Source organism: Salvelinus fontinalis, chromosome 1, assembly GCF_029448725.1.
Source record: "Salvelinus fontinalis isolate EN_2023a chromosome 1, ASM2944872v1, whole genome shotgun sequence".
NCBI classification, from domain to species: domain Eukaryota; kingdom Metazoa; phylum Chordata; class Actinopteri; order Salmoniformes; family Salmonidae; genus Salvelinus; species Salvelinus fontinalis.
In genome coordinates, this window is record NC_074665.1 from 17,624,760 (window position 1) to 17,648,126 (window position 23,367).

Here is a 23,367-nt window from a genome sequence, read left to right on the forward strand (position 1 = left end):
GTTTCCACTAGATAGCACAGCCACAAAGTAAAAATTGGCGATATTATAAAAATGTATGAAAACAATAATCTACTTTTTGGTCTTAATTTAAGGTTAGGTTCAATCATAAGGTTATCCGTGTGGTTACGGTTAAGATTATGTTTAAAATCAGATTTTAAGAAGATCAATTGTAGAAGTAGGCGGGGTTTATGACTTTGTGGCCGTGTTAACTAGTGACGAGCCTAGAAAGTTGACGATCATAGGCAATCTTTTCGACAGTGATGGAAAAGCCACTGCGCTGAAGCTGTTGCCAGAAGTAGATATAATTGCGACAGTAGGGGCAGTGTCGAAAGTGTTGTTAGGTAACGTTAGCTAGCTAGATGGGATAGCCGCCCAGCCACACACATTGGATAAGGTTCGAATGTGAAGGTCCTTGCAACTCTTCAAAGACATCGATAGCGTGTCCGACATAATATTGTTTCCCATGCTGTTTTTCTTATTGATAAACAATTTCGCGTCAAGGAGCCTGTACGTCAGATGTGATGTCACGATTAGCAGCCTGTCTTTTAGCATTGTGGGACGTGTAATGTAAGCAGCAAACAACGGGGCTTGTTTGTAATGTATGTGTTTTCCAAATAGCAATCTAAACGGGTCGCGGTATAAGTAGTTTAGAGGAAACTCCACTTTTCGACATTGCGCGCAAATATCGGTCTTGTGTCATCAAAACAGTTTCGGGAGAGGAGTGTATACGTCTCTCTTGAGGAAGTGGGATGTGGCCAGACTGTATTAATGTTGCCGACCAAGATATGAAACTCATTGTAGCAGTGCTTTTGGAGGCTTGCTACATTTTAAATACTAGGTTAGACTTAGTGCTGAACGCGAGCCCATTTGACGAATTCGATGAAGACACCCCTCGGTGCTCGAAATTGTGTTGGGGGTTGCTCAGATTACCAAACTGATATCAACATGTGAATTAAAGATTGCCTATTTTATTTTATTGAAAGCCATTGAATTGCGAATGTCAACTCAACATCAGATAATGGACTCATCTTTAGCTTTGGGAAGACTGGAAATCAATAGACCCATGGTGAACCTGGGGACTTGTCTCTCCGGCTCGGTGAAGGAGAAGAACGCTCAGGGAGGATCGCAGGCGGCGCACCTGAACGGATGTGTTCCGCTCTCCCATCAGGTGGCCGGTCATAAGTATGGCGTTGATAAAGTAGGTCAGTGACTGATCAAATGTGTTTTCCTTTCGCCACGGTGCATGTGTATCCACTAGTGAGTGGCATTTCATTGTGTAATCTTGGTCTGCATGGTGGAATAGCTCTCCTTTGGTTCAATTACTATACTTCAGAAAAGCTGACAGAAGTAGGCTACACTGTCTTCCCAGGATTGTTTATCTCCAGGACAATAATCCTGAGTAAGGAAGCCACTGTTATAGGTTTCATCATGTCAGTCAATAACAGAATAGAGCACCTGCTTGAAGTCTTTTGTGTACTTCGGTTGATGCACGTAGTATCAGCTCTCTAACTATTGTAATGTAGGAACTGAAACCCAGGGTTGTAATCATTAGCCAAACAGTTAAAACGAATTTCTATTGGACAAATTCAGGTAGGTCTCTCGCCGTTTTTGTTTTGTTTGCTTCTGTTTAAGAAATGTTTTGCAACCGAATCAGCGGGAGGGGGTTCTTCATCACTCCTGATCGTCCACTTAGTTATAGCCTGCAACTTGCCAGTGGCTATAACCTAAATCAAGAAATAGGATTACAAAACCCAATGCCTGAAGTAAGACTCCCTTAGCTAAAACTGAACTGTCAAGAGTGGGAACAACCAATGTATTATTTCTGGCCTGGGAGACAGTGACAGAGCACCAGTGTAAATGGGATTTAATCCTGGTTGTCTCTGCTAAGAGCCTTTCAGTTGAATCCTACACCCAGGAGGGAATAGGTGTCACAATTGTATTTAGGTCACTTAATACTCTTGATACAGCTAACCTCTGAGTTGATTAAACACTGATACTTGGGAGTGTTCATTTCCTACCATTTTACAATTTCAAGTGATTTCAGTTGTAAGAATCAAGCTGTGCCCGAGGCAGTCAAACTCTGACATATCTCAGAGAGGAGTGTGGTCCAATGCTTTTTCCAACTTCCATCTTATATTAGAGCAGTCTCACACACTGAGTGTATAGTGTCAGACTATAGGTTACTGGTGTTCAGGTGTTTTGGAATAAGGTCCATTGTTTTATGACTTCATGTAAAACACAAGTTAACCTTTGCATTTCTCAGTTAGGTATTACAGGTTTCCAAATGGCAATCTGTTTGGACCTGTCTGGGTTTGCAAAGGTATGGTGTATATTACTATATACACTTTTGTAACTTTCAAGCTTTTTAAATCTGATTTTAAATCTAGTGGCATTTTTGGGTACTTCAGATTATCACAGGTGTCTGTAATTATCTCTGGCTCTCTGTGTGGCCTTATCACATGTAAAATAATCAAATAAGATGATTTTAAAATAAACAGATAGAATGACAAAGCTGTAAAACATTATCCTAAATATAAACCACCACTTAGTGAATAGCCATGATGTTTAATATGAGGGTTTCAGCAAGAAATATCCTTTATATATTTTTGAATGTTTTATTTGACCATGTCAATTTGTCGTTGTTGTAAATGTTTTGGCACCAAACTAGTGGCAGTTGTGAATATAGTCAATAGTTGGAAGAGTTACAGAGCTAATTCAAAATAATACCAATGGTGATTAGATGCTTTTTTCCTTAATTATGCTATTTTTCTCTTGGACCATATGGTCTATCCATTAGAAACTCAGACAATATGAATGTATTTATAAAAAAGTGTGATTCATGTATAAATTACCTAGATTGCCATAGATTACCTGTTTAAAAACCAACATTACAGAAGATTCCGGTAACCTTGGTAAATGACCAGTAGCTTTGCAACCCTAGCCCTGTCTGAATTCTTTAGAAATGTATCCTTCCTTTTTCTCTTGAAGTAACTACACATCTAACATGGCTGCACAGCTGTGAAAGCTAGGGACCCCTCAGCCACTAACATGGCTGCACAGCTGTGAAAGCTAGGGACCCCTCAGCCACTAACATGGCTGCACAGCTGTGAAAGCTAGGGACCCCTCAGCCACTAACATGGCTGCACAGCTGTGAAAGCTAGGGACCCCTCAGCCACTAACATGGCTGCACAGCTGTGAAAGCTAGGGACCCCTCAGCCACATAGGCATGTCTGATCAGGGGTTATTTAGCAGGAAGAGGATGTCTTTTTGAAATATTCGAACTAGGCCTTTGTGGCAACTAGTACTAGATCTTTACTAAGTGTCAGAATGACCCACAACTTTTGTTACAACAGGCATATTGCAACATCCCGATGGCACAGTACTCAAACAGCTCCAGCCCCCTCCCAGAGGTCCTAGAGAGATGCAGTTCTACAGCAAGGTAACCATCTGTGTATTTTGATGCTGGAAAAAATGATTACAAATGTGATACCTGAAAGTACAACTATTTTTACAGTACAGTATTCTCTATGAAATGACTCTCCGTTCTACATGAAGTCCGCAAAAAGTCATCCCTTTTAATGTCTACAAAATGTTACTTTGTGTACTTGGGAACAATTTTCCCATGTCAGTTTGAACAAAGTTTATGTTCAAGTTGATGTGTAGATTAAATTAGTTAATAAAAAGTGAGTGAATAGTCCTTAAACCCTTCTATCTTTCATTCTCCCTGAGTAGCTATTGAGGAAGCCTAGCAGGCAACACTGCACACTAATGTAGTCCACGTCTTTACTAACTCACTGGGTAAGGTCGGCATACTCTCTGCATATAAACCAGTGGGCTATCTGTTTATTGAAGGGCTTATGAAAGATGTTTGTCTCGACGTGTCCATTGCAACATTTATCCAGAGGGTTATGAGGGCTTTCCACCGGAACCACTTACTCCCCTATTGTTAAAGTGGACTAAATGTCCACAAGATGAAATGGTTGCTTTGGAAACACTCTCTTACAGAGGAATCATGTATTGGTAGTTCAACTTGGCTACTTCCACCATCATTTCATGGTAGTGAACTATAAAAGGGAAGGAAAAAGAGGTTTGTATTGTACTATGCATTACTTCTAATAAAAATAAATGAAGAAAACATTTTTATTTTCACATACACCGGACAGATGCTGGGAAATGTTTTTGTTGTACTGGATCCAGCTATTGTAGCTGGAGTAAATTAGGGTTAAGTGCCTTGCTCATAGGCACACCGGCAGATTTTTCACATTGATACTACGTAACCGATCTTTTGGTTACTGGCCAAATGCTCTAACTGCTAGCCTAGCTGCCACCCCTACATGTGACATGTTGGTTAAACAACACCCTAATCAAATAAGACACTGAAATTCCCACATAGAGATGGTGATTAGTTCTGTCACATGAGCTGATTTGATTCTTCAAGGATGTGCTTTGCTTCTTCCAGGTCTACGCTGAGGACTGTGGCGACCCGTGTCTGTTGGACCTCCAGCATCACCTCCCTAAATACTTTGGCACCTGGTCCTCGCCTGAATCTCCTGACGGTAAACACCGGTCCATAAGAAATCACTAGGACAATCACTAGGACATTATTTCAGCATTACTTCAACATGTACCAGGGCCTGTATTCATAAAGGAACTCTGAGGAGGAGTGCTAATCTAGGATCAGGTCCTCCCTGCCCATTATATCATAAGTCATTTGGATCTAAAAGGCAGAAACTGATCCTAGGACAGCACTTCGTTTAAAAATACACTGGCGGGAATGCGGTTTTAACCAATTAGCATTCAGGATTAGACCCACCCGGTGTATAAATGTAAACAATCATGGCAGTGCTTTGCTACTAGAAATACTGTATGGCTGTAGGGGTGAAACACCGCCTCTTCTATCATTCTAGTGGCTAAATGTGTTGATTTTATATTTCTAATTCTCTAACGTCTCTCATGCCATGTTTCTGCGACCTCTGATGACATCACAGAGCTGTACCTGAAACTGGAGGACGTGACTCGGCGGTTCCAGAAGCCTTGTATTATGGATGTCAAGATCGGCCAGAAAAGCTACGACCCCTACGCCTCCCAAGAGAAGCGGGACCAGCAGATCAAGAAGTACCCTCTCATGGAGGAGATTGGCTTCCTGCTTCTCGGAATGAGGGTGAGTCTTCCTCTTCAGCCTCATGGGTCCCCCCCACTGGGTTGAAAAGGGCTCTCCATCTGCTAATGTCATTTTATTGAGAGGGGCTATATGAATCCGTGAGTGGCAGTACCTTAGGGCTTATTCTGACTAATGAGTCTGTGGAGAGGTGTCGCAAAGATATTTCTACTTTTCATTTTAAAGTTCAGCTTGGCAACTCGGGATTCTTGCTCGGCAGCAATATTTACAGTAAATATCACAGTAGCCATTAGCATCCTTTAACAAACTATTAATAAACTATGTGAGCAACTTCTCACCAAGTTACACTCCTGAATAATGCAACTATTCACAAGAATGTGCAGACAATTGAGGGTTTATTTTCTCAAGACAATAGCCCATAAAGCATTGCTGGGCTGGCTAACATATGCTTCATCAAGTAGCCTATCAAAAATGAATGCATACCACTCATACAAATATAGAAGTTGTTTATTATACAGCGCTAGGTAGAAAGCTATACACAGTCATTTCTGTATCTTCATCATATCATAAATCATTGGCTACTAGTTAATGATGAGCTACTTTAGTGTATAAAAGTTACCTTAGAACAAACCTGGCATCAATTGATCAATATCATGCAAATCATTACATGAGCTTAACGTTGTTAGTTCACTGGGGACTTCCTGATTGCTGTTCCAGCTTTCTGTTCCTGCTTGCTGTTGAATGACCGTGTTCTGAGATTCCCGTAAAGCTTCGGGCAACAATTTCAGAGTAACCGCCTATTAGATAATCATTAGTGTTGACTTGGCATTAGCAGCCATTAAGACTGTAACGGTAGGGAAAGGGCAGAATTTGAGGTTGTTTCTATAAGAAAGGTTGTTTAGTTCACTTCTGATTTCCACTGTGTTCATTATATTAATAGTTTATTTCTGTCAAGGTTGAAAAATACGTTTTTAAAGAAAAACTTTGAGCGCTTTTGCCAGAGCTCAACTCCATTGACACTAAACAAACATATGAACGCGACGTGTAAAGTGTTGGTCCCATGTTTCATGAGCTGAAATAAAAGATCCCAGAAGTGAATGGATTCCAAAAGCTATTTCGCTCAAATTCTGTACACAACTTTGTTTACGTCCCTGTTATTGAGCTTTTCTCCTTTGCCAAGAGAGTCCATCCACCTGACAGGTGTGGCATATTAAGAAGCTGAATAAACAGAATGATCATTACACAGGTGCAGCTTGTGCTAGGGATGATAAAAGGCCATCTAAAATGTGCAGTTTTTTTGTCATACAACACAATGCACAGTGTGCAATTGGCATGCTGACTGCAGGAATGTCAACCCGAGCTGTTGCCAGAATTGAATGTCAATTTCTCTACCATAAGCCACCTCTAACGTCATTTTAGAGAATTGGGCAGTGCGTCCAACTGGCCTCATAGACCACGTGTATGGTGTCGTGTGGGCGAGCGGTTTGCTGATGTCAACGTTGTGAACATACTGCCCCATGGTGGGGTTATGGTATGGGTAGGCATAAGCTATGGACAACAGACACAATTGCATTTTATCAATGGCAATTTGAATGCACAGAGATACCGTGACGAGATCCTGAGGCCCATTGTTGTGCCATTCATCCTCCGCCATCGCCTCATGTTTCAGCATGATAATGCACTGCCCCATGTCACAAGGATCTGTACACAATTCCTGGAAGCTGAAAATGTCCCAGATCTTCCATGGCCTGCATACCCACCAGAATTGTTGCATTTACACGTTTGTTCAGTATAGTTGCAAAACCAGTTAAATTAGTATTGAACAATTTTGTATTTAATTTTTTAATTTTAACCAGGTAGGCCAGTTGAGAACAAGTTCTCATTTACAACAGTGACCTGGCCAAGATAAAGCAAAGCAGTGTGACAAAAACACAGTTACACATAAACATACAATCAATAACACAATAGAACAATCTATGTAGTGTGTGCAAATGTAGAAGATTAGGGGCGGTAAGGTAATATAGAGGCAAAATAATTACAATTTGGCATTAACACTGGAGTGATAGATGTGCAGATGATGATGTGCAAGTAGAGATACTGGGGTGCAAAAGAGCAAGAGGATAAGTAACAATATGGGGATGAGGTAGTTGGGTGTGCTATTTACAGATTGGCTGTGTACAGGTACAGTGATCGGTAAGCTGCTCTGACAGCTGATGCTTAAAGTTAGAGAGGGAGATATGTCAGACGAGTTGTTTTCCGTTAATATGGTAATCGCAGGAACACAATGACAATCCATCCAAGGGTGTTTACCAGGTGTTCACACACCTGCCTGGGCAGCCGAACCAGAGTGGCAGGATTAGAGACTGGAAGGATAATTTAGGTGCATTTTGTTATTGCTATTTTATTAGGATTACAATTATCTGTTTCAAAAACAGCAGCTACTCTTCCTGGGGTCCATACAACACATGATATAATACAGAACCTTTTAACAGACAAAAAACATCTCAACGACAGAACTACATACTTTTAAAAGAGACTATGGGGCTACAGATGAAACGGAGACTCTGGGTCTACAAGTCAGTCACATCTATCATTTTCATGCTTGCATACATACAGTGCCAGTCACCTACTCATTCAAGGGTTTTGCTTTAGTTTTACTATTTTCTACATTGTAGAATAATAGTGAAGACATCAACTATAAAATAATGCATATGGAATCATGTAGTAACCAAGAAAGTGTTAAGCAAATCAAAATATATTTGAGACTCTTCAAAGTAGCCAACCTTTGCCTTGATGACAGCTTTGCACACTTGGCATTCTCTCAACCAGCTTCATGAGGTAGTCACCTGGAATGAATTAATTAACAGGTGTGCCTTGTTAATTTGTGGAATTTCCTTAATGTATTTGAGCCAATCAGTTGTGTTGTGACAAGGGTAGGCGTGGTATACAGAAGATAGCCCTATTTGGTAAAAGACCAAGTCCATATTATGACACAAACAGCTCAAATAAGCAAAGAGAAATGACAGTCCATCATTACTTTAAGACATGAAGGTCAGTCAATCTGGAAATTGTCCAGAACTTTGAAGGTTTTTTCAAGTGCAGTTGCAAAAACCATCAAGCGCTATGATAAACTGGCTATCATGAGGACCGCCACAGAAAAGGAAGACCCAGAGTTACCTCTGCTGCAGAGGATAAGTTCATTAGTTACCAGCCTCAGAAATTGCAGCCCAAATAAATGCAGTAGACGCATCTCAACATCAACTGTTCAGAGGAGACTGTGTGAATCAGGCCTTCAGGGTCGAATTGCTGCAATGAAACCACTACTGAAGGACACCAATAAGAAGAGGAGACTTGCTTGGGCCAAGAAGCACAAGCAATGTGCTTGGACATTAGACCGGTGGAAATCTGTCTTTTGGTCTGATGAGTCCAAATTTGAGATTTTTGGTTCCAACCGCAGTGTCTATGTGAGACGCAAAGTAGGTTAAAGTAGGTTAAAGTAGGTTAACTTCTTGGCGCTACGGATCCCTTTAGCGGGATCATTTTCCTAAACAACCGCTGAATTGCAGGGCGCCAAATATTACAAAAAATATTTAGAATCATGCAATCACAAGTGAAATATACCAAAACACAGCTTAGCTTGTTGTTAATCCACCTATCGTGTCAGATTTTGAAAATATGCTTTACAGCGAAAGCAATCAAAGCTTTTGTGAGTGTATCAATCAATGCTAGAACAGCTAGCCCCAAATTAGCATGGTCACAAAAGTCAGAAAAGCAATAAAATTAATCGCTTACTTTTGATAATCTTCAGATGTTTGCACTCACGAGACTCCCAGTTACACAATAAATGTTATTTTTGTTTGATAAATATTACATTTATAACAAAAAAAACGCCATTTGGGTTGCGCGTTATGTTCAGAAAACCACAGCCTCGTTCCGTTCGACGAAAATTCCAAAAAGTATCCGTAATGTTCGTAGAAACATGTCAAATGTTTTTTATAATCAATCCTCAGGTTGTTTTTAAACATACATAATCGATAATATTTCAACCGGACCGTAACCTATTCAATAAAAGAGAGAAAGAAAATGGAGAGCTACCCCTCTCGCGCGCAGGAACTAATCAAAGGACACCTTACTAGTTTTGAAAAATCTCGCTCATTTTTCAAAATAATAGCCTGAAACTATGTCTAAAGCCTGGTCACAGCCTGAGGAAGCCATTGGAAAAGGAATCTGGTTGATACCCCTTTAAATGGAAGAAAGACGGGAAATGAAACACAGATAAAAAAAATAAAAAAATCACGTCCGGGTTAGATTTCCTTAGGTTTTCGCCTGCAAAATCAGTTTTGTTATACTCACAGAAAACATTTTGACAGTTTTGGAAACTTTGGAGTGTTTTCTATCCTAATCTGTAAATTATATGCATATTCTACGATCTGGAGCTGAGAAATAGTCCGCTTCCCTGAGAACGTTATTTTTAAAAATATAAAAAATATGGCCCCTAGCGTCAAGAAGTTAACGGGTGATCTCTGCATGTGTGGTTCCCACCGTGAAGCATGGAGGTGGGGGTGCTTTGCTGGTGACAGTCAGTGATTTGTATTTAGGATTCAAGGAACACTTAACCAGCATGGCTACCACAGCATTCTGCAGCAATACGCCATCCCATCTGGTTTGTGCTTAGTGGGACTATCATTTGTTTTTCAACAGGACAATGACCCAACCCACCTCCAGGCTGTGTAAGTGCTATTTGTCCAAGAAGGAGATTGATGGAGTGCTGCATCAGATGACCTGGCCTACACTTTCACCCGACCTCAACCCAATTGAGATGATTTGGGATGAGCTGGACCGCAGTGTGAAGGAAAAGCAGCCAACAAGTGCTCAGCATGTGGGAACTCCTTCAAGACTTTTGGAAAAACATTCCAGGTGAAGCTGGTTGTGAGTGACAAGTGTGCAAAGCTGTCATCAAAGCAAAGGCTGGTTTGAAGAATCTCAAATATATCAAATATATTTTGATTTAACACTTTTTGGTTACTACATGATTCCATGTGTTCATAGTTTTGACGTCTTCACTATTATTCTACGATGTAGAAAAGAGTAAAAATAAAGAAAAACCCTTGAATGAGTAAGTGTGTCAACTTTTGACTGGTACTGTACAAGTTATTTAGGTCAGGCGTTGGTTTTAAGCTCATTTTGCTGTTTGCCTGGGTATTTTGAGATGGAATGGCATTTCATCTCATTAGTCTGCCGTGACCTTCCAATTCCCCAGTTCCTGTCAGACTGGCTCCACACCTCACAAGGTTAATGTTTATGTGAAGAGTTCAATACCTCATTCAGGTCCATTCTGACGTCTCTCTGTTTGGTCATCACTGACAAATCAATCACACAGGGCCAATACCAACACAACGCTATTCTACCATTCCATAATGACTTACAGAAGAGCAAAGACCTCATCTCCACCCCAAGGACCAAAGCATGCCTATGTAACATTGTAACATACAGGTAACTGCCAAAATAAAGGAAACACTTATACAGGCCATCAGACTGTTAAATAGTCACCCTTAGCGGGACTCCGACAGTACCCTGAACATAGTCACTTTTACTAGCCGGCTACCACCCAGTATTCTACCCTGCACCTTAGACTCCTTCACTATGTACATAGTCACTGGTCACTTTAAAACTTCTTGACGCACGGATCCCTTTAGCGGGATCATTTTCACCAACAACCGCTGAATTGCAGAGCGCCAAATACCAAGAAAATTGCTAAAAAAATGTATAGTCACGAAATGACAAGTGCAATATAGCATAACACAGCTTAACTTGTTGTTAATCCACCTGTCATGTCAGATTTTGAAAATATGCTTTACAGCGAAAGCAATCCAAGCGTTTGTGAGTTTATCGATCACTAGACAATACATTAAGAACACCTAACAGCCATGTAGATTGGTCACGAAAGCCAGAAAAGCAATAAAATTAATCGCTTACCTTTGATCTTCGGATGTTTGCACTCACGAGACTCCCAGTTACACAATAAATGTTCCTTTTGTTTGATAAAGATTTTTTTTATATCAAAATACCTACATTTGTTTGGCGCGTTATGTTCAGTATTCCACAGCCTTAGGCAGGTCATCAAGGCTTGGCGAATAGTATCCGTAAAGTTCGTAGAAACATGTCAAACGTTTTTAATAATCAATCCTCATGTTGTTTTTAAAATCAATAATCGATAATATTTCAACCGGACTGTAAACTATTCAATACTGGAGAGAAAGAAAATGTCCAGCAACGAGTGTCGCGCGCATCAACTAATGGAGGGACATCCGTGTATCAACTGACGCGTTTTGATAAATCTCGCAAATTTTTCACTATAAATGCTTGAAACTATGTCTAAAGACTGTTCACACCCTGAGGAAGCCACAGAAAAAGGAATCTGGTTGATATCCCTTTAAATGGACGAAAGGCAGGCAATGGAACAGTGCTTTTTTTGCCTGAAAAATCAGTTCTGTTATACTCACAGACAATATTTTGACAGTTTTGGAAACTTTAGAGTGTTTTCTATCTTACTCTGTCAATTATATGCATATTCTAGCATCTGGACCTGAGAAATAGGCAGCTTACAATGGGAATGTTATTTTTCCAAACATAAATTCTGCCCCCTAGCTTCAAGAGGTTATTAACAATGTTTTACCCACTGCATATGCGTACTGTATTCTAGTCCTGCATCATCTTGCTTTCAGAAAGTATTCACACCCCTTGACATTTTCCTCATTTTGTTACAAAGTGGGAGTAAAATAGATTTAATTGTCATTGTTCGTCAAAGATCTACACAATACTCATGTCAAAGTGGAAGAAAATTCTAATGTTTGTAAAAAAGTAACCTAAAACAACCCCCTGAGTCAATACATGCAGGTTCACCTTTGACAGTGATTACAGCTCTGACTCTTTCTGGGTAAGTTTCTAAGAGCTTTCCACACCTGGATTGTGCAACATTTTCCTGTTTTTAATTATTCAAGCTCTGTCTAATTGGTTGTTGATCATTGCTAGACAACCATTTAAGTCTTGTCATAGATCTTCAAGCAGATTTAAGTCAAAACAGTAATGGATATTCACCCTTCTTGTTAAGCCACTCCAGTGTAGATTTGGCCTTGTGTTTTAGGTTATTGTCCATCTGGAAAGTGAATTAATCTCAGTGTCTGGTGGAACGCAGACTGAACCAGGTTTTCCTCTAGGATTTTGTCTGTGCTTAGCTCAATTCACTTTCTTTTTTTTGTTCTGAAAAACTACCCAGTCCTTAACGATTACAAGCATACAGTGGCTTGTGAAAGTATTCACCCCCTTGGCATTTTTCCTATTTTATTTCCTTACAACCTAGAATTAAAATAGATTTTTTGTGGGGTTTGTATCATTTCATTTACACAACATGCCTACCACTGAATATGCAAAATATATCTTTCTTGTGAAACAAGCAAGAAATAAGACATAATGTCTCTATAAGCTTGGCAGATCTAGCCACTGGGATTTTTGTCCATTCTTCAAGGCAAAACTGCTCCAGCTCCTTCAAGTTGGATTGGTTCTGCTGGTGTACAGAAATCTTCAAGTCATACCACAGATTCTCAATTGGATTGATGTCTGGGCTTTGACTAGGCCATTCCAAGACATTTAAATGTTTCCCCTTAAACCACAAGTGTTGCTTTAGAAGTATGCTTAGGGTCATTGTCCTGCTGGAAGGGGAACCTCCGTCCTAGTCTCAAATCTCTGGAAGACTGAAACCGGTTTCCCTCAAGAATTTCCCTGTATTTAGCGCCATCCGTCATTCCTTCAATTCTGACCAGTTTCCCAGTCCCTGCCGATGAAAAACATCCCCACAGCATGATGCTGCCACCACAACCAACCTTCAATGTGGGGATGGTGTTCTCGGGGTGATGAGGTGTTGGGTTTGCGCCAGACATAGCGTTTTCCTTGATGTCCAAAAAGCTCAATTTTAGTCTCATCTGACCAGAGTACTGTCTTCCGTATGTTTGGGGAGTCTCCCAAATGCCTTTTGGCAAACACCAAACGTATTTGCTTATTTTTTTTCTTTAAGCATTGGCTTTTTTCTGGCCACTCTTCCATAAAGCCCATGTCTGTGGAGTGTACAGCTTAAAGTGGTCCTATGAACAGATACTCCAATCTTCACTGTGGAGCTTTGCAGCTCCTTCAGGGTTATCTTTGGTGTGTGTGTTTGCATCTGAATAATGCCCCCTTTTCCTGGTCTGTGAGTTTTGGTGGTTGGCCCTCTCTTGGCAGGCTTGTTGTGGTGCCCTATTCTTGGATTGGATGTTCAAAGTTTCTGATATTTTTTTAGAACCCAATCCTGGTCTGTACTTCTCCACAACTTTGTCCCTGACCTGTCTGGAGAGCTCCTTGGTCTTCATGGTGCCGCTTGCTTAGTAGTGTTGCAGACTCTGGGGCCTTTCAGAACAGGTGTGGGGCCTTTCAGAACAGGTGTGTGTTTCTTTTTACTGAGATCATGTGACACTTAGATTGTGTATATAGATTTTCTTTTTACTGAGATCATGTGACACTTAGATTGCACACAGGTGGACTTTATTTAACTAATTATGTGACTCCTGAAGGTAATTGTTTGCACCAGATCTTATTTAGGGGCTTCGTAGCAAGGGGGGTGAATACATATGCACGCACCACTTTTCCGTTTGTAATTTATTTTGCATTTCACTTCACCAATTTGGACTATTTTGTTTATGTCCATTACAATAAATCCAAATAAAAATCAATTTAAATGACAGGTTGTAATGCAACAAGATAGGAAAAACGCCAAAGGCGATGAATTCTTTTGCAAGGCACTGTACACATAACATGATGTAGTCACCACTTTGCTTGGAAATATGGAGAGTGGTACTCAGTAATAGGTTGTATGCTTGGGGCAAATCCAGTAACACTTTGTATTCAGGACAAAAAGTGAATTGCTTTGCCACATTGTTTGCAGTATTACATTTACGTCATTTAGCAGACGCTCTTATCCAGAGCGACTTACAAATTGGAAAGTTCATACATATTCATCCTGGTCCCCCCGTGGGGAATGAACCCACAACCCTGGCGTTGCAAGCGCCATGCTCTACCAACTGAGCCACACAGTGCCTTGTTGCAAACATGTTTTGGAAATGTTTTACTCTGTACAGGCTTCCTTCTTTTCACTATGTAAATTAGGTTAGTATTGTGGAGTAACTACAATGTTGTTGATCCATCCTCAGTTTTCTCCTTTAACAGCCATTAAAGGCATACTTGGAGATTTTGGCAATGAGGCCTTTTATGTACTTCCCCACTCAGTCACTGCAAAGATACAAGCGTTCTTCCTAACTCAGTTGCCGGAGAGGAAGGAAACTGCCAGGGATTTAACCATGAGGCAAATGGTGACTATAAAACAGTTTGCCAAAATCCCAAAGTATCCAGTAATGAGGCCCTTTATCTACTTCCCCAGAGTCAGATGAACTTGTGGAAACCATTTATGTCTCTGTGTCCAGTATGAAGGAAGTTTGAGGTAGTTTCATGAGCCAATGCTAACAAGCGTTAGCACAATGACTGGAAGTCTATGGGTATCTGCTAGCATCCCAAAGTATCCCTTTTAAACTCTGTTTTAAAGTCATCATTGGCCGCAGAGTTAAATCCCTGAGTGGTTTCTTTCCTCTGCGGTAACTGAGTTAGGAAGGACGCCTGTGTCTTTGCAGTGACTGGGTGTATTGATACACCATCCAAAGTGTAAATAATATCTTTACCATGCTGAAAGGAATATTCAATGTCTGCTTATTTAATTTTTTACCCATCTACCAATAGGTGCTTTTCTTTGCGAGGCATTGGAAAACCTCCCTGGTCTTTGTGGTTGAATCTGTTTGAAATTCACTGCTCGACTGAGGGACCGTACAATTATCTGAATGTGTGGGGTACATAGATGAGGTAGTCATTCAAAAGTGACTATTTGTGTGTGTTGTTATGTATACTACACTGTTGGAACTAGGAACATAAGCATTTCGCTGCACCTGCGATTAACCTCTGCAAAATATGTGTACTCGACCAATAAAATTTCATTTTCATTTGATTGTTGTGTTTTTAGTGGACTAAGTATAGAGCAGCTTCCAGTCTTTGGCATCTGTTAAACTCTAAACATACATTTTCTTAAACTTTGTTAAACGATCAAATTCCATTCACAAGGATTTCAATACAGCTGGACTGCCACATGCTATATAGTTTTATTGAACATTTTAATAATATTTTTCAAAAGTCAAGCTTGAGACTGATACATTCTCGTAGACAGTTGAGCCGTGTTTAGCCTCTATGGAGGTCAGTAATAGGAAGCCTCCATCCATGAGTAGAACAGCATGGAGCTAGCTTCTGACTGATCTCAGATCTGTTGACTTGGACCTTTCCTTTTATCCCAATCAGCATTATGCTGTCCTCTCCTCTGGGTTTTCCTCACAGATCTCTGAGGGTCATGGTGGTAACATGATAACTGGTCTTCTCCAGTGAGTATAAACAGTGAACATGCTTCAGTTAGGCTACATGGTATGTTTGTCTCATTGGAATACGAACTGTACAGCACAAACTCTATTCGACCAGCAAATAAATGATCCGGTGATGTTGAGGACCACCGGTTTAGTTTTCACTTCAGGAATATATATATATTGCTAGTTATGGCCTAGGATCTGCACTAAGCTCAGCCATACCATGCTGTCTACTCACCCACCTCACCACTCCTATTACTAATTAATATGGTGTGTTGCTCAGTTATGTATAGAGTAATGTCATCTTGGAATGCTCTGCCACCAGAGGTTACTGAGGCAAAAAACAAGTTTAGCTTTAAAAAAACAAAAAACATTAATACATCTTGTACCTCTGTAAAGATCCAATTTAACTGTATATAATATGTATCAGTGTGTAAAGTATTTTTGTTGTCTGTCTTTCCAATATATGACTCTTATAACCATTTTTCATGTTAAAATTATTATAAATTATTATTTATTGTCCTTGTCTATGACTGTTCTGTACTTTGTCATATATTTGCATGTTCAATGTGGAACCCAGGAAGAGTAGCTGCTGCATGTGCAGTAGCTAATGGGGATCCTAATGAACTAAACTAGTAAGTGAATAAGATTCATTATAAACTGGGTGGTTCGAGCCCTGAATGCTGATTTAGCTGAAAGCCATGGTATCTCAGACTGTATACTATGGGTTTGACAAAATGTAATGTTACTGCTCTTACAATGTTGGTCACCAGTATATAATGGCAATAAGGAACCTCAGGGGGCTTGTGGTATATGGCCAATATACCACGGCTAAGGACTGTATCCAGGCACTCTGTCGTCCTTAAGAACAGCCCTTAGCCATCGTTTATTGGCCATATACCACACCTCCTCAGGCCTTATTGCTTAATTATAGCCTAGGCTTTGTAAGAATGCATACCTCCTGCAGCACGAGTCACCCACTGACATACTCTGTAGTCAAGGAGCATCTGAGGAGCAGGGTTTGTAGTTTTCCCAGGGGAGGGCAAAGGCTTTTTGGCTCGGCGCATGGAAAAATCTGCTTGTCTGCAGTGTGTGACCACAGGGTGATGAGACTCTTGCTGATAATGATGTTCCTGATTGCAGTGATCGAGGCAGGAATCCCTCTGGTAAATAGTTCTGCTCCTCTCAGCATGGACATGGAATGAATGTCTCTGTGTCCTCAGACTGAGTTCTACTCGCATTGCTATTAATGTCACAGAGACATAAGTACTGTACATTATGTCACATTACATTACAGATGAGCAAAAAGACTAAATACAAATACTGAGCTATATAGTATGCTCAAAAACATTTACAATTATTTTATGCTAATACAATTGCTCAGAATAAGAGATTTTGTTTAACAAGTAATGCAAATAAAAAAATAATATATATATATATATGCATGCAAATGTAGCAAATCCATCAATGATTTGTTTTTTGTTTTTGTCATTTTTTTCATTCATCTTTTTTTAAGAGATCCAATACTTCCTGGCCCCACTGTATGTGTGCGTCATAATATAATTGTTTTGAGCAGTTTGTGTTTATACATAATTTCTCCAGCAGAGGGCATATTCCACCCGTGATTCTATCATGGAGAGGTCACGTTGAGGCGAACGTTTATATAGAGACTCATCTCCTTTTGAAGTTGTGCAGCTTTGCTTTTTGCCTATGTACTGCATCTGTTTCTTTCCGTTAACGTTAATTCTTCTGTCTTTCTAACCCTCCAGGTGTACAAGATCAACTCTGACGAATATCACTCGTATGATCAACATTACGGGCGAGGCCTTCTCAAGGACACCATCAAAGATGGTGAGCTCCTAAAACAATAATAATCCTGTCACAAAATACACATATCCTTCTGTCTATATCAACAGGATGAAGGTCAGGGTTCACCAATAGGCGGCCCGCGGGGCAAATTCAGGCACGTGTGTGATTTTGATATTGGCACTAAGTAAAATATATATATATATATATATAAGATATACAGTACCAGTCAAAAGTTTGGACACACTACTCAGTCAAAGGTTTATCTTTATTTTTACTATTTTTTTTACATTGTAGAATAATAGTGAAGACATCCAAACTATGAAATAACACATATGGAGTCATGTAGTAACCAAAAAAGTGTTAAACAAATCAAAATATATTTTAGATTCTTCAAAGTAGCCACCCTTTGCCTTGATGACAGCTTGGCACTCTCTCAGCCAGCTTCATGAGGAATGCTTTTCCAACAGTCTTGAAGGAGTTCCCACATGCTGAGCACATGTTAGCTGCTTTTCCTTCACTCTGCGGTCCAACTCATCCCAAACCATCTCATTTGGGTTGAGGTCAGGTGATTTGTGGATGCCAGGTCATCTGATGCAGCACTTAATCACTCTCTCTCTTGGTTAAATAGCCCTTACACAGCCTGGAGGTGTGTTGGGTCATTGTCCGGTTGAAAAACAAATGAGAGTCCCACTAAGTGCAAATCAGATGGGATGGCGTATCGCTGCAAAATGCTGTGTTAGCCATGCTGGTTAAGTGTGCCTTGAATTCTAAATAAATCAGACAGTGTCACCAGCAAAGCACCATCACACCTCCATGCTTCACGGTGGGAACCACACATGTGGAGATCATCCGTTCACTTACTCTGCGTTCACAAAGACACTGCCGTTGAAACTATAAACTATCAGACCAAAGGACAGATTTCCACCGGACTAATGTCCATTGCTTGTGTTTCTTGGCAAGTCTCTTCTTCTTATTGGTGTCCTTTAGTTGTGGTTTCTTTTTAGCAATTCGACCATGACGGCCTGATTCATGCATTCTCCTCTGAACAGGGGATGTTTCTGTTACTTGAACTTTGACGCATTTATTTGGGCTGCAATTTCTGAGGCTGGTAACTAATGAACTTATCCTCTGCAGCAGAGGTAACTCTGGGTCTTCCTTTCTTGTGGCGATCCTCATGAGAGCCAGTTTATCATAGCCCTTGATGGTTTTTGCGACTGCACTTTCAAAGTTCTGTCATTTCTCTTTGCTTATTTGAGCTGTTCTTGCCATAATATGGACTTGGTCTTTTACCAAATAGGGTTATCTTCTGTATATCACTCCTACCTTGTCACAACACAACTGATCGGCTCAAACGCATTAAGGAAGGAAAGAAAGAAATTCCACAAATGTACTTTTAACAAGGCTCACCTGTTAATTGAAATGCATTCCAGGTGACTACTTCATGAAGCTGGTTGAAAGAATGCCAAGTGTGCAAAGCTGTCATCAAGGGAAAGGGTGGTTTGAAGAATCTCAAATATATAAAATATATTTTGATTTAATACTTTTTTTGTTACTACATGATTCCATATGTAATTTCATAGCTTTTATGTATTCTACAATGTAGAAAATAGGGAAAATAAAGAAACCCTTGAATGAGTAGGTGTGCCCAAAGTTTTGACTGGTACTGCATATCATTTTCGTTGTCGGACATAAGACTGTAAAATCACCAGGAATTCAGCTCAGTGATTTTAATTGAGGAAATCTGTTCCCAAGTATTCCCACACTTAGTTAGAGGCATATGTGATCGTATCCCAATGTAATCAAGGTTTGTAATGATTCTGTTTTTTGTCAAATACTATATCTGTTTGGGATTCTTGCGGTCAATTTGCAGTGTACTGTTTATTTTAAAACCATGCTCTGGCCCCCCGATCATCTGCTCAAAAATTGTCCAACAGTTAAATGTAATTGGAGACCCCTGGTGTAGATTGTAGTCACTAGCTCAACTTGCTCTCAATTAAGAAAAAGCTTCAGGCATTGTCTATTTCTTATCAGTAAACATTGGATTCCTCAACAACAACAATTTACTTTCCCGTTCCTCTCCCAGGTTTATCCAAATTCTTCTCTAATGGGAGGAGTCTGAGAAAAGACGCCATCGCTGCCAGTATCCTGAAGGTCCAGAACATCCTGCGATGGTTCGAGGGCCAGAGCCAGTTAACCTTCTACGCCAGCTCTCTGTTGTTTGTATACGAGGGCCTGCCCCCTCCCAGCTTTGAGGGCCATGTCTTCAGGGGCCCCCCAGAGAAGACTATGTCTCCCGCTGATGCCTGCTGCGAGCCCAATGAGGAAGTGTTGGAATACAACAACAACATCCAGGTCGCCGTGCCGCTTGACTACAGCCTGTCCACCATGTACGCCATGTACAACAAGAAGGGCTGCACCCGGGGTCACCATGCCACCGGAGCCATCACGACAGGCCCCAACACCCAGGAGGACAACAGCACGTGGAAGTGCTCAGGTCTGGTGTCAGCAGAACAGCCCAACGGCAACGGTATCAAAGCCCAACTGGAAGAGGCTGGTGTGGGGCTGGGAGGCCGGGGGGAGCCGCATCCAGAGCAGAGGGCCTGCCAAGTGGATGTGAGGATGATTGACTTTGCCCACGTCTTCCCCAGTGAGAGCCAGGATCAAGGCTATATCTACGGCCTGAAACACTTGCTGGAGGTGCTGCAGCAGATCCTCCACCAATAACCTTCTCTCTTCAGTGGTGTCTCTGCCTGTCCATTGGTTAAGTGTACCCATCTGTCTTTTACTGTGTGAATGGAGGAGTTGTAGCGCCCCCAGTCCCTCTTCCCCTCGCCCTGTGATTCTCTGCACTATATGCACTATATCGATGAAGTCATTACTCCATAACTCTTTGTCCGATGTATGTGCTTCTTGATTTTTAACCACTGTTAACAGGTATCTAACTCAGGTAAATGACTGTAACCATTACTCACAGGATTATCTCTAAAGAGTACCCTTGATTTGTTGGCTTGCTGATCGTATGTTTTATATAATTTTGCTCAAGTCTTTTCAGATCTCAGATTTCACTTTTGTCTTAAATTTTCCCAGAACGTTGACAGAATGATACAAATTTTATCCAAGTTATTATACTCATACAGTACAGATTAAGTACTTTTAGCATTGCTGTTCTCTATATATTTTGCTGACAAATTGCCTGTTCTTCTTAAAACCTGTGTCCTTGGCAGTGCTACTTTTTAAATTATGTTACCCAGAACAAAAAAAAAAAAAAAAAAATCTTGCATAATTTCATCAGATGGTCATTTAGGTTCTGGGAGGAGATGTTAAGAGAAAGATACTAATGTGACTTGTGAGGTCCCCCCCCCCCCCCCCCCACCCCAAATGAAAACTCTACAAGTTTCAGGCAAGTCTATGGGCCAAATGTCGCTTTCCCTTCTGCAATTTGAAAGATGCGAGCACCTGAGAAAGGGTGATTTGTCCAAGTGAGAAATCAGTGTACCGGAACAAAGCTCCTCGTTAGTCGTCACATCTCACAGTCCACATTAGATTAAGATTACATGGATTGTCCTCCCTCTGCCCACTTGTACACTGTGTCGTGGTCTGTTTAATTGTAAAGAAATGCAATACGCTACTCTGATAATGAATTAACAAACTGCCCAGAGAGAGATTGAGTTTGTTGATCTAGTGATTCATGTTAGAATGCCAAAGTGCTGGTGGTTTTCGGAGAGAGGGCGCAAGGTGTGGCTAGTGTTCTAAACTTGAAGGCCTGGAAGTGAATTAGATCCTTGTGGTGTTGTCAGGGCCCTGACAGTGCTTCCACAGTGTGATCTCCCTATCAAGATGGTGTCTTTGTTGTTGTTGGTGAAGACAAATGTTTTCCATTTGCTTCTTCTTAACCATGATAGCTATAAAATGTCTATGATTTTATTTTTAACAAAGATATGCATATATTTTCAAAGATATGCAGACAATGCTCCATTTCTGTGTTTGATTTGAAACTCATACCAAAAGACAAAAAATTATTTTGGATGATACTCTCAACTTGACAATTTAGTACATATTTGAAATGGTAAGGAGGAAGAACCTTTATGAGAAATGTTTACAGTCTTTTAAAGATATTTCACTGTTATTATCACTGACTTGTTTCTTTTTATTCCATATTAATTTCAGACATTTATCATTCTGGCAGCTTTTACATTGTTACATTTACTCATAATGTCTTTGTTATTGTTCCAACTCCTTAGCAAGCGACCAGCTTCAGCATTTTGCACCAGGGCATTGTTTGTTTTAGCAAAATTCTCTAAATTGTAGATACTGATTTACATTACAGTAACTCTCATCTTCATGAAGTACTCATAACCAACCTATAAGCACTTTAAATTCAACATTTCAGAACATATAGGCTTATGCTACTTTGTGTTTATAGATGTGCTATGAGTGGTCCGTGTATATGGAAGTACAGTAGTGCAAATCGTTACAGAATAAGGTACCTCTAAGATGGTTGTTTACAGTTGACATCCTCTGCAGCTCCTTTAGACGTTGTGGTTGTAACGCATGTAATGCATACAAGGACTGTACGTTACATCTTGGTACAGTCAATTATGAGTTGTTCTACAATGATTTGTGATCTTGTTTACACACCAGTTCTATTTTAAGGGTAAACCTGTGACTTTTGAATAGTTAATGGACAGGAAGTTAACAAATGTTTGTTTTGTATTTGCTTAAGTCTGCTTTTCCTTTTTTGTTCAATAATGCACTGAAAAACAAATGAATATAGCCAATGTATAAAATCTGTTCCTTTGCTGTGAACTAACCAATGACTTTCCCCGTGTGGAAAAGTTGTGTAAGTTGTTTTCTATAATACCTGATAGAAATGTGGCAAGACTGGATTTTGTCTTTTGACTTCAGCCAATCAGAAGTGAGATAATGTTGTCAATTTCTCTGTTTTGCAAACACTTCAACTTTTTTTTTTTTTTTGCAAACTGTAGCTAAGTAATCAGATATTTGATTCGCGGAATCAGATTATTTTCCAGCTTGTAATTATTGTTCTGGCCCCTTATTTACAAAGAGTCTCAGTGTGCTGATATTGGATCAGTTTTGCCTAAGATTTGCATAATGAATAACATATGGACAGGGCGGGGGGCTGATCCTAGATCAGCACTCCTACTGAGACACTTTGTAAATACGAGCCCTGGGTTTCATGCTTCTTCCTGTGGTCTGGAATAATATGCATTAGTGTCAGTGCTGTCATAATGTTCTCTATGGAAATACCCCATGTATCCTCTCCTCCCGTTGACTCTGCTGTCCGTCCGTCCTGACGGAAAGCTGATCACTTCTGACGTATACAGTAACATGAAATGCAGGGGAAATTATGATGCATCTGCTGTTTCTCTCATATCTGATTTGAAATTGATGACTAATTACTACTTTTGTAAATGACCTATATTAATATGTATAATATGTAGATGGATTCAATAATGGCTGTATATTTGGCAGATTATTATTATTATTATTATTACTAATAAAATGTATTCCCAATGAACATCTGGTTGTTTTACCTTGTAGTCTTTGAATCAATGTATTTTCTCCTCACTCCCATTTTAATTTATGTGCAGATGAAATGAAGAATGACATGACTTACAGTATAACGTGAGTGCTGAAAAGAAGAGTTGTTGACTAGAGCCTCAGGTTGTCTCGTCACTAGCTCATCTAGCCCATTTTTATTTACTGATTTCACCCTGTCTCTATAGCTACCATATCATCTCAATATAGCACTTTTGTGGTTTCAGCACCATTTAAAAAAAAAAAGAAGAAGAAAAAAAAGACATGCAATTACATGAATGAGCTGTATACAACAGGGCCGTGAATGTGACAGAGGTAGCCTACCGCCTGAGGAGTTGGTGCTACTGAAGGCTTAGTAGTATTGCAGCATGTTAGGGGCCCAGAGGTGTGCCATGT

At 40.2% G+C, this 23,367-nt stretch overlaps 1 protein-coding gene across 1 annotated transcript; it reads left to right on the forward strand.

Annotated features, from left to right (window-relative positions):
* Positions 1-310: 310 nt before the first annotated feature.
* Positions 311-22,951, forward strand: LOC129827317 (inositol polyphosphate multikinase-like). Its single transcript, XM_055888094.1, has 6 exons — positions 311-1,202; positions 3,354-3,439; positions 4,460-4,556; positions 4,989-5,161; positions 17,373-17,454; positions 19,496-22,951. The coding sequence occupies exons 1-6, from the start codon at positions 998-1,000 to the stop codon at positions 20,134-20,136; spliced, it is 1,284 nt and encodes a 427-aa protein (XP_055744069.1). The 5' UTR covers positions 311-997; the 3' UTR covers positions 20,137-22,951.
* Positions 22,952-23,367: the final 416 nt, after the last annotated feature.